At 40.8% G+C, this 15,072-nt stretch overlaps 2 protein-coding genes across 2 annotated transcripts; both read right to left on the reverse strand.

Moving 5' to 3' along the window:
* Positions 1–974: 974 nt before the first annotated feature.
* Positions 975–2,815, reverse strand: LOC308117355 (cysteine-rich motor neuron 1 protein). The gene is made up of 4 exons (XM_080476189.1): positions 2,442–2,815; positions 1,594–1,681; positions 1,297–1,492; positions 975–1,219 (listed from the first exon to the last, which is right to left on the reverse strand). Exons 1-4 carry the CDS (start codon positions 2,770–2,772, stop codon positions 1,160–1,162), a joined length of 675 nt encoding a protein of 224 aa, XP_080332315.1. The 5' UTR covers positions 2,773–2,815; the 3' UTR covers positions 975–1,159.
* A 3,559-nt stretch (positions 2,816–6,374) lies between these two features.
* ctdspl2a (CTD (carboxy-terminal domain, RNA polymerase II, polypeptide A) small phosphatase like 2a) lies at positions 6,375–13,597 on the reverse strand. Its single transcript, XM_080474912.1, has 13 exons — positions 13,218–13,597; positions 11,501–11,712; positions 10,808–10,943; positions 10,551–10,697; positions 10,186–10,413; positions 9,969–10,062; positions 9,378–9,489; positions 9,196–9,282; positions 9,043–9,105; positions 8,866–8,945; positions 8,250–8,376; positions 8,058–8,153; positions 6,375–7,203 (listed from the first exon to the last, which is right to left on the reverse strand). The coding sequence occupies exons 2-13, from the start codon at positions 11,687–11,689 to the stop codon at positions 7,138–7,140; spliced, it is 1,425 nt and encodes a 474-aa protein (XP_080331038.1). The 5' UTR covers positions 11,690–11,712; positions 13,218–13,597; the 3' UTR covers positions 6,375–7,137.
* Between the last annotated feature and the right edge of the window lie 1,475 nt (positions 13,598–15,072).

Consider the following 15,072-nt stretch of genomic DNA (forward strand, 5'->3'; position numbering starts at 1 on the left):
TTGTTGTTGTTGTTGTTGTTGTTGTTGTTGTTGTTGTTGTTGTTGTTGTTGTGGGAGAGTATCAGACCAAGATGTGTTTTATATATAATCTGCAACCATTCCAGATTTTATTGTTCGGCACAAAATTATTTTTCTCCATTTCACTCCCATGATTAAAACGTTTCACTGAGTAAATTGAACTGAACTTAATTATTTTCATCATTTTATCTTTTTCAGAAATTAAAAAAAAAAAAGACAGTGAGCATCCCTGCAAGCCCAAGATTTCTCTTTTTGTTTTTGCCCCTGAAACTTTTAAATGTACTTTTCTGAATTATGAGGTTCAGCTCATACTAATGGAAATGAAACTTGTATCCAGAAAGAATTGCAAATAATAATAATAATAATAATAATAATAATACATGGCTGGACTGGATTTCACTGCGATTTTTGAGATATTTGAGTTTGAGCCAGAGAAGAAAAGTGTCTTTGTTTATTTTGTAATTCACTCCAGTTCATTATAATTCCAAGTAATTTAAGATATATGTGAGAGTAATGAGTCCCAACACATTAAGTGAAATAAATGTGAAAAGCATTCAGTCCTGTAGAAGATTAGTTCAGCACTGCAAACATCAACTATTTTAGTCCTATTTTACATCAGTTTATTTGCATTCTAGAAAATATCATTGAATACAGTGTGTTTAATTATATTGAATGTTTTTGTTTATTCCCATCCTGTATTTACAATTTTGTTTCCCAAATTGCTTTGAATTGTTAATCAGGTTGTTAAGTACTGAATAGTACTACAATGGATGAACGGTAAATGCAGGCTGCATAAAACTTGATTGATTTGTGAGCGAGGAAACTTCTGCACGTGTTTTTACTTTTTAAAGCTTTTTGTAGCACCAGTGACAAAAAAAAACCAAAAACCGACATATATATTTTACTCTGATCACAGTCACCAAATCAAAAAAGAAACACAATTGACACAGTATAATACAATAATACAAAAGTTTATTTGTTCATACATTTGAATTGCAGGTTTTATAAAGATTAATTTCACATGTAAAAATGTTGACTATCTAAAGTTATACAAAAGTTTAAACAGAGCTGCCTTGTCTTCCATTATGCTACGTGAGGTCGTGACGACGTCCTCGTGGCTTTTTCTCTCTTCCATCAGCAGTTAACTGGACGAGTTCTGACCGGCGGGGACAAAACACACAAAGTGTCCTCCGCTGTTGGTCTGCGGAGAGAAAACACACAGTGCTGCAGTGAGAGTATGGTCGGGGGGGGGGGGGGGTTTGTTGAGCTTCCTCCTACCTGTAAGTTGCTGTGGCACACCTGCCTGGGCGCTGTGGCCAGGTGGTTGCGGACACATCTCCCAAAGTGGTGCAGACAGGTGGAATCAGACTGGGCGCAGGCCTGAGGGCACGGCGGGCCCTGCAGCAGCAGGCAGCCCGAGCAGGAGGTGTGCAGGCACGAGTCCTGCGGGGATTTCCTCTCCAGAGACACAAACCTAAAGGAGCAAAACATCCACATTTCCTGTTAGATAACCCTGCAGCAAACAGGAGATTTGGGGTAAAGGAAATGATGAAAAAAAAGTGTCAGTGCAGTCACCGAGCAGAGCAGATCTTCACTGGGTTGGCCTGGCAGAACTCCTTGGTGCACTCTGGGTGACAGCTCTCCGAATCGACTGGCTCAATCACTGCACGAAACATCCAAATCCAAACGTTAGATTCCAGGCAACATCAAAACACGGCAGGTTCCACTGGTAGCGTCTTGATATTGTATCAGTAATGGTGACAACTCTGTTCACTATGGGCAGATAAGAGGAGTAATTAAGGCTTAACAGTGTGCAGACACCTTTGAATCAAAGGAATCCTTGACCACACTATCACTCTTCACAGCTCATAAACAAGATTTAGCACATTGGCACCGTTCCCACTACTATGGCTGTATTTGTTTCTACATTTATTCTCAAGCCAGGGGTGAGTTTTCACATTTTATAGTATATCTGCATATTTTTTATTTAGTTCTGGGCTTCATTCCAAACTATCCTTCAGTCACTTTACTAAATGTTATTTTATGGAATAACATGTTTATACAATGATCTCACAATGCTTTTAATGCATAAAGTATTAAATATAGTATCAATGAAAAAGATAAATCAGAACAAAAAATAGAATGTTTAAATAATTGTATTTTCCTGTCTTTGATAGATTTTCGAACCTTCTTTGTGCTTCAAACTTTTTTTTAAATTCATCATTTGGGTATAAATATTGTATTTGAAAATTTACACATAGTGTTTTGGGGATTTTCTTCAATGTTGAATCTAGAAATCATTTATTTTTAATGTCGGACATCATCGTCAAAACACAACCATTTCAATATTCTCATGAGAATTTCTGCACTTTTTGTCCAATATTGTCAAATGGCACAAAAACCTGAAAGAATTGTAACCTCACCTGCTTTGCAGATGCCTCTGCGTTCCTCCTCCGGCTTGTCCTCCCCTGCCTCCTGGTAGACACACACCAGACCCTCGTCACACTTCCCCAGATAATCCCAGGTTCCTCCGCAGCTCTCGCCCTCCGTCCTGGCGCACACCGGACAGCAGCCACAGATGCCCGTCGTGACACCGCCCTTGCACTGGAGCCTCAGTGCCCTGCGGGTGGAGCAGTGTATCCTCTCGCAGGGTGGGCAGTGGAGGGCCTGGAGCTGCAGAGAGTCCCCTGTGGGCGTTTCCTCTGACCCCAGTGCCCCCAGAAGGGCGCTCAAAAAGAAGAGCAGTCGCATCATTCACCTCCCTGACGTTGTCCTGAGCTGAGACCGACCTGTCCTCAGCCTTTATACTGGCGAGGCCCCTGAGATATCACACCAGCGAGGCCTCGTAGTTTATGAGCCACAACCTCCACCCCCCACCAGCAGCCAATGGATGAGGGCAGGGGGGTTTACTCAGGGTGGATGGAGTCTAAATGCACAGTTAATTATCCCCCACATCTTATCTTCCCACTATCGACAGTGTGATTTTGTTTTGAAACAACCCCCACCCCACCTGAGCACTGTTAGATAAGTGTGATGAAGGTGGAATGACTGGCCCCTTTTGTATTTGGAGTCACATGACCTCTTGAAGGGGCAATTCAGTGCACACCTGCAATCAGGTAATGACCTATTTCTCAAAAGAACAAAAGGATTAAGACATGTGCAGGTTATCTGATCAGGACATCTTGTAAATTTAGTATCTCAGAATAAAAACTCTGGCAGGTTGTGTGAAAGCCAATAAAAGATGGTTGCTCTCTCTCTCTGTCTGCCCCCCCCCCCCCCCTCTCATTTCGGTCTCTGCAGGTTTTCACTTCAGATCTGCTTACTTTTAACAATCACGCTCATTTCAAAAGGTAGTAGAAAAGAGAAATAGGAATTATTTTCACAATATAGTAATTCTCATCATAATTCCATAAAAACTATTTCCAAACAAAGAACCCAAAATCACCAAAGTAGAAATCTGTCCATCATCTATACCAACTTATGGCTGGCTATAAATACTGGTGAAGGGCAGGATAGGACTGTGTCAGGTCCTTCGTCTTTTGGGAAGTTCACCGTTTAAAATGAACACAATGTGAGTAATGCACGACGATGCTTTCCTTTGAAAATGTTGTAATCATACGTACAGCCACACACTAAGGAGTGACTACGATTGAAAACATATATTAACTGTTCCACACTGACAAACTGAATATGATACAGTATATTAATGTTTTTGTCGCTGCTGCAATAACAAAGCGAACTAATGTCCCGTTATTCCAGCGGATCATACACTGATATGATCATCCAGACAGTTTACTGTTCAGCATGCTACAGAAACACTGGACTGTGGTAACACAACGCCTCACGACAGAGGAGCCAAATCTTCTGCAGACTTGTTTTAAATTGTGAAAGAGAAACGCAACTGATCTACGTGGTTTGGTTTTCTAAAATGAAGGACAATATTTTGAGGAAAAACTGAATGAATGACTTAATTAAGAAGAAGCCATAGAAAAATATTAATTAGAATTTATTTTGAAAGGGATTGCGTTTTTGTTGCAACTAGTATCTAGTGGACATGTTTGAGCACAACACTTCCAAGTTGAACAGTGGATGTTCTATCAGCTCCTCAGCTGGCTGATCAGGCTGGACAACTGTGAATTAGGCTTCATGTAACAGTTAAGACAGAAGAATGTGAAGGATGAGAGATATTCTGTGTTTCATCTGTGGCTGCCGTTAAGGATGTCGCCGTTTTGCGTACTATTCTTATAGAAGAAGAAGCGCTAACAGGCCACGTGATGGTGCAGTTGTTGGTGCTCTCCTTGAAAAAAACGGTTGTGTGTTCCAATCTGGGCCTTTCAAAGTGGAGTTTGCATGTTCTCTGGATTCGTGTGTTTGTACTCTGCAGTCACCCCGAACAGGATGAATAAAAGAGTGGAGAAGGAATTTATTTTAATTTTAAGTGACAAACATTAAGTTATGCTTTTGTACACTAAAGAAGTATCCTTAAATACTAAAACCAATCTGTGACCGAGGGAAAGTGAAATAAACTCAATGAGTTGAGATGGTTTATTTATTAGAATACACTAATACATGCTATACACTATTTGGTGTTGTGTTGTATGCATTGATGTGGAAATTACAAACCGCATATTTAACAGCTTGTGCCTCACTTTATGTTTTCTTCTAAACTAACAATAGTGAACTGGAGGTGGTACAAGAATATCGGAAGGAGCGATTGTGCTTTTTATTGACATAGACACTATTGTTGTGGTATTATAAAATAATAAACACCACCATGTGTAGCTCCCTTTGCTTTAGTATCTCCTACTCTCAGTTAGTGCACAGTGTCAATGCAGTTTAGTAAGTCATATTAAATGTATTTCTTTATTGTATTGAAGGATGGCAATACTCAATAATGTGTAGAGCCCAGAATACATGATATATTTGTGAGGCTGGTCAGTTTTACACCACTTTGGAAGATAATTGATTATATAAGTGATTAACTTTACACTCACACTTGAAAGTCTTTATAAAAAAATCTTCAGTAACTTAACCCTCTACTGCCCCGACACTATCCCTGTCAGTTTTGTCACCTTTATATCTTTTTAAAACATCACTGGACACATTTCGGGTCCCAGAAAATCAGGATTTGAATTGGGAGCAGGATTCTGTTGGGATTTGAACCATTTCAGGAAGCGAAGCTGCATGTGACACAGTGAAGAACTACTTTTCTACATTCAGAAATAAAACTAACTTGGTAAAAAAAACAAAAAAAAGTGGAGATGCGCAAACATGCAAATAAGCACATGTGATTTGTTTCTATACAAACTTTTCTAAAAACAAAAAAAAGTGTAATTTGTGCTCCAACAAGCAAGCCCACTACCTTTAGAGGAGGACGATTCCCATAAGGAATGCCAAACCAAACAATGACAGCCAGTTGAATGCAGCCTATAGCAGGCCGGGATCCATTACCACACAGCATTCTCAGAGATTTCACAGTAAACACTGATATTAACTTGTTTTGTGTGTAATGATTTTGATTTGCCGTAGTGGAGACACTTCTTTTTCTAAATGTAATTCTTGGTAGAAGGCAGCGTTATGATAGCAGCTCAAGTGAGGTGTTATTGGTGTGAATGACATTGGAAGTTGACCTGTTGCATATCATTCATAGAACATCCATAGTACTTCTGTCAGAACTACAGTGACTTAAACTAGCAGATCATACGAACATGCTTCGTTGTGGAGTTCTGTTTTAAGTTTCATGCTGGGTGATGCACAATATGCAGTTTCATGCTCCGATCTTTCAACATGACGTTTATGGTGTATAGCCATCAGTAAGAAGCTTTGAGTCGTATAAAAATGAATTTATTTTCAAGGAAACCATTACGTAACACTGAATACACCAGGAGTGATCATTCAATAGTCAATAAAACTTGTGACTTCGACATTATCATCATCGAACATCCCACATACAAGACGTCTTGGAAAAACAAGATTTCAAAGCGAACATGTTGGCAATTTGCTGGTGCTACAATTTCTTTCTTTTGATCCCCCCCCCCACCCCCCACCCACATAACAAATTTAGGGCGAAACACACCCATGTAGAAAAGTGACAAGATTTTACATCAAATTACAAAGGGCTGGATGTCAAAGTGCAAGATGCCTGGACCTCTCTCACCCCACCCCGTCCAGTCAAAACCCACCCGGACCCCATCAAAGTGTCCAAATCACCAATGGACCCTCAAATACAAACCTCCAAAATTCTTAATCGGCCATTATGGCTTTTGTATTCATCTGAGACTTTATCCTAGCTCACGTTGTATAGCTTTAAAATATCAGCTCAGAAACATTTTCCTCCCAAAGTTTTTGTTTTTTTTCCTCAAAAAACTGCACCTTATTACAGACAACTGCATGTAATGGAATAAAGCATCACAGGAATAATGCAGGCATACAACAGAAAAACAGTTGCTTATCAACAACTTCAAACAAACCACAAAAACAGTTTTTTTTTTTTTTTTTTTTTTTTTTATAAAAGCAACCGAATCAAAGAACACATACTCAAATTGGAAAGTGAAAACAAAATGACTTAAAAACCTTGAAGGAAAAAACAAAAACAAACAAAAAAAAACCCCCAAAAACAATTATGTACAGATATTTACAGGTATATAGTTTGAATATTTTACAGGTTCGGCTGGCCGTTCCAGGCCAGGTCCATAAAATCCAACACTGCATCACATTCAGCTTTGTCAACTAAAAAAATTGTTTTGTTTTTATTCTTAAAAGACAAAATACATCCGAGGAGGTCTTCTTCAAGGTCACACATAAAACAAGCAAGCAAAGGGCGAGGAGGAGCCTGCGGCAGCCATCAGCTCCGTTTGTTCTACGTCTCTTGAAGGATTGGAAGAAAAAAAAACAAAAACCCTCCTGGATTTGACTCAAAACTTAGCTTTCAATTCTTTTTTTTTTTTTTGTATGTGTGATTTAAAAAAATAAAATAAAATAAAAAATATACCAATGGCAATGTTTGTATGCAAAGACAAACCTACAGACTATATCCTTCTTTTCCGAGTTGGTTCTCTTTCCCTCTCTCCCCGTTGTGGGTTCAGTCTTGGGCTGACAGGAGGAGGAAGAGGCAGCTGCTCAGTCTGGAGGAAGGAGGTCGTGCAAACGAAAGCGCTCTCGGACGTGCGGCCGAACGTCTTCATTCTGTCGGGACAGAGGGAGCGCGGCAGAGACGACATCAACAACAGAACACAAATCAAAAGCACTTTGAAACAACAAAACGAGAGATGAGAGTAAAACAAATAAATAAATCCAGGGAAGCATTATTTAAAAACATGAAAAGGAAAACAAGTTAATACATCGGTTAGATATAGAGCCGTATGAAGCAAACAAATATGTTCATATATAAAATAAGTGGAGCCATTATGCAGGTTTCTAAAAGCTTGTTCAAAATATTAAATAACTAAATGAAGATTCTGGATGTTTGAGTAAAAGCTGCGCTCTCTTTCTAGTTTGAAAGGACTTGAGAGGCGTAGATGGTTCATAGCATTTAGAAAAGTATACATGGTATAAGTATAGTGCCTCCAGAATCATTCAGAGCTTTGTCGAGCACAGCAATCGCGGGAAAACTTACTCCGAGATGGCATGTGTTAGGAACTATAACTCCTCATTACAGCTACTAACGGCTGGCGTACTCGAGGAGGGACGTGAACAAGAACCAGAGGAGAATCAGGTGTGGATTACTTCAACGGCAACTCAGCCACAGTTTAGGCTTAATGTCAACGTGTGTGTTGGCGGACAATAGATGCTAGTGTGTCTGTGGGTTGTGAGAAAAAGCCTCAACAAACACAAAGTCACACACGCATTAGAATCAAACGTCTTGTGGTGGGACAAACCTCGCCAGCAGTTTACCCACAATCCAAACATGTGGGCCAAACGTGTTCTCTCACAGTCAAAAGACAAGGTTTTACTGAAGTGTTACAAAGCAAGACTATGTGCGTCACACTGTCCAAACTTCATGGCATTTGGGGTGTTTTCCTAGAAGCGATGGTACATACCAGCTCCACAAGCTTCTCAAGAAAAGGAACAAGCTTCAGGAGCTCGTTGTCGTTTCGATCCACAAACCAGCTCTCAATAGGAATTCCATTGGAAAGCTAGAAAATAGGAAAAAGAAATCAGTGTTACTCCGCAATATCAATAATAAGCTGAGATTTCACAGATTTTTCTTCTGTTTGGCGTCAAGTTTTTACCTGATAAGCAAAGGCCTGGGGTGAGTTGTCGATTATTATCGTCTTGGACAGATCCCGCCCAAGGATGTTTAGATCTTTAATATAATTCCCTTGAACACACACGCAGTGCTCCCGGAATAATCGATGTCTGAAAAAAGAAGAGCGTGAAGAGTTATTGTGAGGTACGACAAGTAATCTTACATCATTTTGGCTCACTTGTGTGAGCTCCTCTTGCTGACATGTATTTTCTTGATTTGAAGCATGATTCAGATGAATGAGTCACTGGGTCCCCTTTACATCCGTTTTCTGGAGCCATGAGATTATTTAGGTGATCAGGATGATCTGATCACTCTCAACTATCAGCTTTAATTGGTGATACAAACACCACACATTGTCAAAACAAATATGCCTTTTGAAAGAAGACGTGTTCTCTAACATTCAGGTCTTTAATCCAAGACGATATTTCACAATGGAGAAAGATTTGTCAATGTTTCCCTTAAACAACAACAACTAATAATCTCATGGCAGTATTTTCTTTCCTGGACACATTACAGCTTGAGTCAAAGAGTGTAACGGATCCACACGTTCAGGCACATTGCACAGAGCAGGGAGAGTGTAAATCAAAGTCTTCACTGACCTTACTAGCTGTTTTTTCGGATCCAGGATGTTGAGCAACTTGTCGGCGTAAACTTTCTTTGAAGCCGTGAAGAGAATAATCTGAAATTTTAACAGACAGCCATAAATGAGTAATATTTAACACGAGAGCAGCTCTGATTGAGCCAATACTGTCTGGAGGCCCTTGTTGACGACTCACCTCATACATCTGCGACATGCGCTCAAGAAACTCTCGGAAAAAAGGCCTCAACCGAACATACACCTTCAGACGAAAGACGGAGAAAATCAAAATCATTTCATCACAGATAAAGTGAGACGATTTGCTCAGAGAAAGCTTTGGAACGGCGAGTACCTGGTATATGACATCTTGAAAGAGGACAGGGAATGTCAGAGCCGCATCTTCTAACTCGTTCAAACTGCAGTGCACCAGAGTTTCATCCTGGAAGCAGAAAGAGGCAAAAGTCAAACCTGGGAAACTCACTAAAAGGACATCGACCACTAGAAATGAGAACCCGGGAACCTTCCGCTGCTTACAAGATCCAGGACGAGAGAGAACTCTGGTGTGCTGCGTGTTTTCAGAGGTAACGCCGGTTTGCGTGTTAACTGCTCTTCTGTCAGCGGAGGCACGTGCTTGATGAAGAAGTATCTTGAAAAGCAGAAGTCATTAAAAAGGGTTATTTGACAGAATAGAAAGGGGACTTCCTACCAAGAAGCAACTGTTAATAAAAAAATCTATTTTTAAAAAAGGCGGTGTGAAGCTCTACTGTCAGTTCAACTCATGAATGAATCAAATGAAAACTGGCGTCCTGCTTTAGTGTTGCTGTAAACAGTAAATGGTGCCGCTCGGCCTCAAAATTGATCAACCTGGGATGTTGGTGCCATCTAGTGGCTAAAAAGAAAAACCCATTACAACGACAGCGGCCTACACTCAAACATACAATGTCACCTTGGATGTGAGATCTAGTGGAATGGAGCGCCACACCACATTAGAACCAAGCCAACATGCAGGACTTCACACCGACGTCTAGCACATTTCAAATCAGCTCGTGTTCACACTCGGTCATAAATCCAATTGCTAATAAAGGCAAAAAGTTGCATAATAATGTGTTGTGAGGAGAAACTTACGGATCAAAAACTTCCCAGTCCTCGTCGTACGAGGTTTCTGCAGGAGCGGAGGGTATCGAGTGAGGGTAGCTGCCATCTGGCATGCACCCAGGAGCTGACAGGACAGAGTGACAGAGGAGGAATTGAAATGCACTTCAGTTCTCCAGGGCAAAAAATAAAACCACCTGTTATAGTTGGATCACCGGAATGACGCCAACGCTTAATGTGAGAGTCTCACCTGTTAATGGGGGCATGTCACTTTCGGTGATGATCTCTCCCTCTTCTATGGATGTATCTGAAGCTATCTGAAGCCTCTGTGGTAACATCGGGGGAGGGTGACATGGGGCGATGCCCTCTGTGGACGTTAGAGTGCTGCTCGGCATTTCTTCTGCTTGCTCCATGTCCAGCTGTTTCATGATTTCCTCTGCTTCGATCGCCTGGCCGGGAGAGTCCGAGCCAGGAGTGGCTTAAAAGGGACACATGTAGAAAAACCTCACCGTTATTGATTCGCTCATGTAAAAACATACTTATGTACTTTATTATAAACCACTTCTCCATCATGTATTTTCACATTGTCCAACACTCAACACCTTGTTTTCTTACCAGTTTTTGTTGCTGGTGAGAAAAAGTTGAAGACGGGAGAGAAGATCGTGCCGAGCAGAGTGGTGCGTGGCGGACTGCTCGGCGAGTCGACGGGAACTTCCAGTTTACCATTGGGTTTCATTGGTTTACTATTGCAGGTCACTGTGTCTTAAAAACAAAATCAATAAATAGTAAATGGATTCCTTCATTTGAAACCAACGACAACAAGATGTCATTATTCTGCTCCAGTCGGGGTGGGGGGCCACACTCCTTCGTACCTTTGTTGGGGCTTTTCCGGCAAACTCTGGAGACACCTTTGTTGGCGTGACCTCGTGTCTGAGGTGTTGAAGTAATTAGATTGCCGTCCGGGTTACAATCGATGCGACTCCTTTTGGCGGGGATATCCTGCTCCACCTGAAACAACACCCAACAAACAGATACAGTGTTTTTATAAGATCAAGTTCATTCAGTCCCAATTGCATAGATTGGTAGGTTCAGTTGTCTTGTGTAACTTCTGCTCTGCACTTTTCTCCTCGGCTAAAACTGGATAACACTGATTTCAAACACCCCATTATGCAGTCAGGATTGGAAATGGCTTGACTGAAGTGATCTGGACTCGAACAAATTTCTAGCATGTGAGAAGCAAAATCCCTTCATAAAGAGACAAAACATACATGTACTAATGTAATGTGCACACTCGTATTTGATATGCTCATACAAAAAGTCTCATATTACACAAACATCACTACACCTTATAAATCGAGCTCCAGACGCGACGCTCCACATGCAAGTGCGAGTCATTTTGCTACCATAATAACTCCAATACATTTGCCAAACAGATGATTTTAAAATGCGCTGTTCTTCTGTGCCTGCAGTCAAAGCCGTTTCTTTTTTTGAAGTATGTGTCTCCTTTCAGTGTGACATCACATGACAGTAGATAAGACGGTGAGAGCAGCTCGACCGATACCCACCTTGACAGCATTTCCCCGGATGAACTTCTTGATGGTGGAGAACAGGCCTGCTTCGTTCTTCTGCATTTTGCCTCGACCTCTCACCGGGGACGGTTCCACCTCACAGTGCTTTCGTTTGGCCGGGGATCGGCGGGCTCGCTGGCCCAAGTTCGACTGCTGAGGAGCTTTACGCACTCTCAGCCTCATCATGCCCAAACGTCACATAGAAAAACCTGGGTGGGGAAAAACAGGTAGGGAAATATGATTCAACAAGCTGGTAGCTTTTCTGCAACAAGTATATGACAGTAAATCCTTAGCAAAATCTGCAGGATGTAAAGGAGCCATTCTGAATCAAATGAAAATTAATGTTATTATTGGCTTTATTAAAATGTTAAATGGACTTCACTTATATAACGTTATAGCACCTTTCAGCTGTGTGAGCAGCCCCAAAGTGCTTTACAGAGCTCATCACATTCACCCATTCACTCACCAATGGAGGCTGCAGCCATACAAGGCGCTGTCACTCCAATGGGACCAGTTTGGGGTTCAGTGTTTTGCCCAAGGACACTTCGGCATGCAGAGATAAGAATCAAACCTGCAACCTTCCGATTGGGAGACGACCGCTCTACCAAACGAGCCACGCCGCCCCATTATTCCATCTAAAATGGTCTAAATGTTCAAGTTGGTGGTTGATACCAGCACTTTAGTCTGCAGAGCAGCAGTTTTTACTACACATCTGGTGAGTCACAGTGAAATAAAAAGCTTAATGAGAAAACTCTAGCTTGTATTTCCTGATTTAATGAACTTGAAACTGAGAAAAAAATATTTTCAGACACAGACTGGGAAAGACTCTTAGAAAATTGCTTTTTAATCAAGAGTTCATTTTCTTATTGAACCAAACTGAAGTCAACAATTGTACAATTTGCAGTAAAACGCTGAAGTGGTATAGTTACGGTCGCAAACTGTGATCCAGGTTTGAGCTAAAATGACTCATCGTCGTTGTTTTTTTTAATTCTCAAAACATGGTGATGATTTTGGCTTTAGCCACTGTCAAACCACATGTTTAAAAGTGTCCCCAGACTGGAAGTGGCTTTGGGGATTTGTCTAACGGACAATCGGTGTAAACTAAAGACTTCCTTAACTTTCCTGCCTATCTTTAGTGTGTGTGCGTGTGCGCGTGTGTGTGTGTCAGCTCAGAGCGGACTCATTATATAACCACTGAACGACGTCAGATAGCGCCAACATTAGCCAGCTAACAGTTGCCATTTGGCACCCAACGCTTTGACGACCCCGTCTCCAGTGTTCATCCATAACCCCGGCCACAGCCGACACTTGCTGGAGTGTGAAATCTGCCGTTAAGCGCGATTTATTTTCCGGTGGTGAAGCCCGCCGACGGCAGCGGGCTACATTTAGCTTCCAGGCTAAGCAAACGTCCAGAAGCGGACGGTGACACCGCACACTTCACTCGTCACAGCGCGTCTCGTGCCTCCCCGGTGACATGTTGCGTGTTCCCCATGCCGACTTTCCATCAATTCATCGGTAAAATTGACGCAAACAGTAGCGAGTTAGGCTGCGGCGAAGGCGTCATTTTATAACTATTCAGCCATTAGACTACGCCCCCTCCGCTCGCTAGCTTTAGCCGCTATAGCTAGCAGCGCTCAGCCGATCGCGGAGACAAACCGTTTTCTTTTTTTTTTTTTCCTTTTTTGTTTACATGTTGACGTTGTTCATTACTTACCAGTGACACCAGGAAGCTCTTTAAAACTCGCCGCAGCGTTGTCAGGTCTCGGCCGCGGCCGTGGCGGCCCCCCCTGGTTGAAGCGGAGCCGTGGATGTTGCTGCCAGCTGTGGCCGTCGCTCGGTGAGCCAGTCACAGACGAACCGTGTCTGCAGACGCCATTTCCCGCCTCGGCACAAACATCACGCGGGTGGTGCTGCGCAGGAGAATGCGACACGCGCGCGCCGCGCGGGGGAACCGACGTGGCGGGGAGCGGGGGAACTGGCTTTGATGTGGACGGAGGCGATCGAGACGCAGCAATGCTCAGTCCGAAGTTAGGCAAAAAAATGTGTGGACACGCGGGTCATTGAGTGGAAACACGACGATACTCACGTATGAACACGGGTGCTGGGTTTTTTGTGTGTGTGTGAAAAAAAGAATAAATAATTTACTTTGTAATCAAATGACAAATGTGTTGTAATCTGAATATCCCGAGCAGATTAAATTTGAAAGCGATTAAAAAAAAAAACACACACATTTTAACATGATTTAATCTTAATACTTGAGAATTTTATGTCATCAAGTGCTATTTTAAGCTTGTTTGCTTTCTAGCTTTTGTGACTTCATAAAGACCGTAGAAATAAGCACCATTATAAGTCCTAAACAAATATAAAAAAACAACATAGACCACTTAGAGCAAGGCAAACATTTATATAGCATAATTCAGACACGAGACAATTTATCGTGCTTTACAGAAAAAATAAAGGAAATTCCTTTACATTAATTAACAGCATAAAAATGAGAATGAGTGAAGTGAAAACTTTATTAAGTTTAACGTAATATTATAACTAAAATCTATTGTTTACTGGAAAGCTTGAACATTGAGTATTTTAAGGTCTGCATTAAAAGAAATGAGCGTGTCAGAAGTCCTCATGTTCCAAAGGTGTGGAGTATATTTAATATATAAGTGAACAAATTTATGAAGTTGAATTGTGGGATTGAATGAACACATTTCAAGCATTTTCAAGATATAACCTTTTTGTAAATGGAACTAATCAGAGATTTTTCACTCAATTCTCACTGTTGTGGTTTTAGCATTAAAAAATTTACTTTTTTTCCCCCTTTACAAAATATAATTGGCATTTTTAACAGAACAGTTTCAGGTTTTCCACATTGTTGAATCGTTTTACACATAACAAGCTACGAGCTCATCTGTTTACAATTTCTCACATGTAATTGAATCAATACATATTTACAGATTTCCAGGAAGTGGAACAAGTGTTTATCATTGTAAAAGCCAGTACAAAGGAGTGCATTCGGTTACTTAAATGCGACTTACGAGATAGATTGAAGATAAAAATACAGCCTATAGTTTGCACTAGGTTTAAGTTCACAATGTATGATCGAGCATGGTGCCACATTTCATACTGAAAGTGAAATTCATGTGCCCTGACCTAAGGGTCAATCTGTAATTATAAATCAAACATGACAGGAATTTGTGTAATATTGTCCAATTGTAGAAACCCCACAAAGTGTCTTCCTTAATCCAAGTTCAGCTCAGCTTTTTGATAATTTCACCCATCACTGTCATCAATTTACAACAGATAGTTAAGTCTAAACACAAATACTGTAAATATGTGAGTTAACAAATAATATAACTTTCCTAATAATGGGTTAACGCAAAGTGAATTCAGGTAGAATGTAACATAAATAAAACATTAAGAATGAATTCAAATGTGAAGGTATATATATATATATATATATATATATATATATATATATATATATATATATATATATATATATATATATAAATAACCTTAGTTATTTAATTATTTAAAAACTCATACTAGCAAAAATCTTTCATGCAATATAA

Source organism: Lipophrys pholis (genome assembly GCF_963383615.2).
Source record: "Lipophrys pholis genome assembly, chromosome: 11".
In the NCBI taxonomy this organism is placed as follows: Eukaryota; Metazoa; Chordata; class Actinopteri; order Blenniiformes; family Blenniidae; genus Lipophrys; species Lipophrys pholis.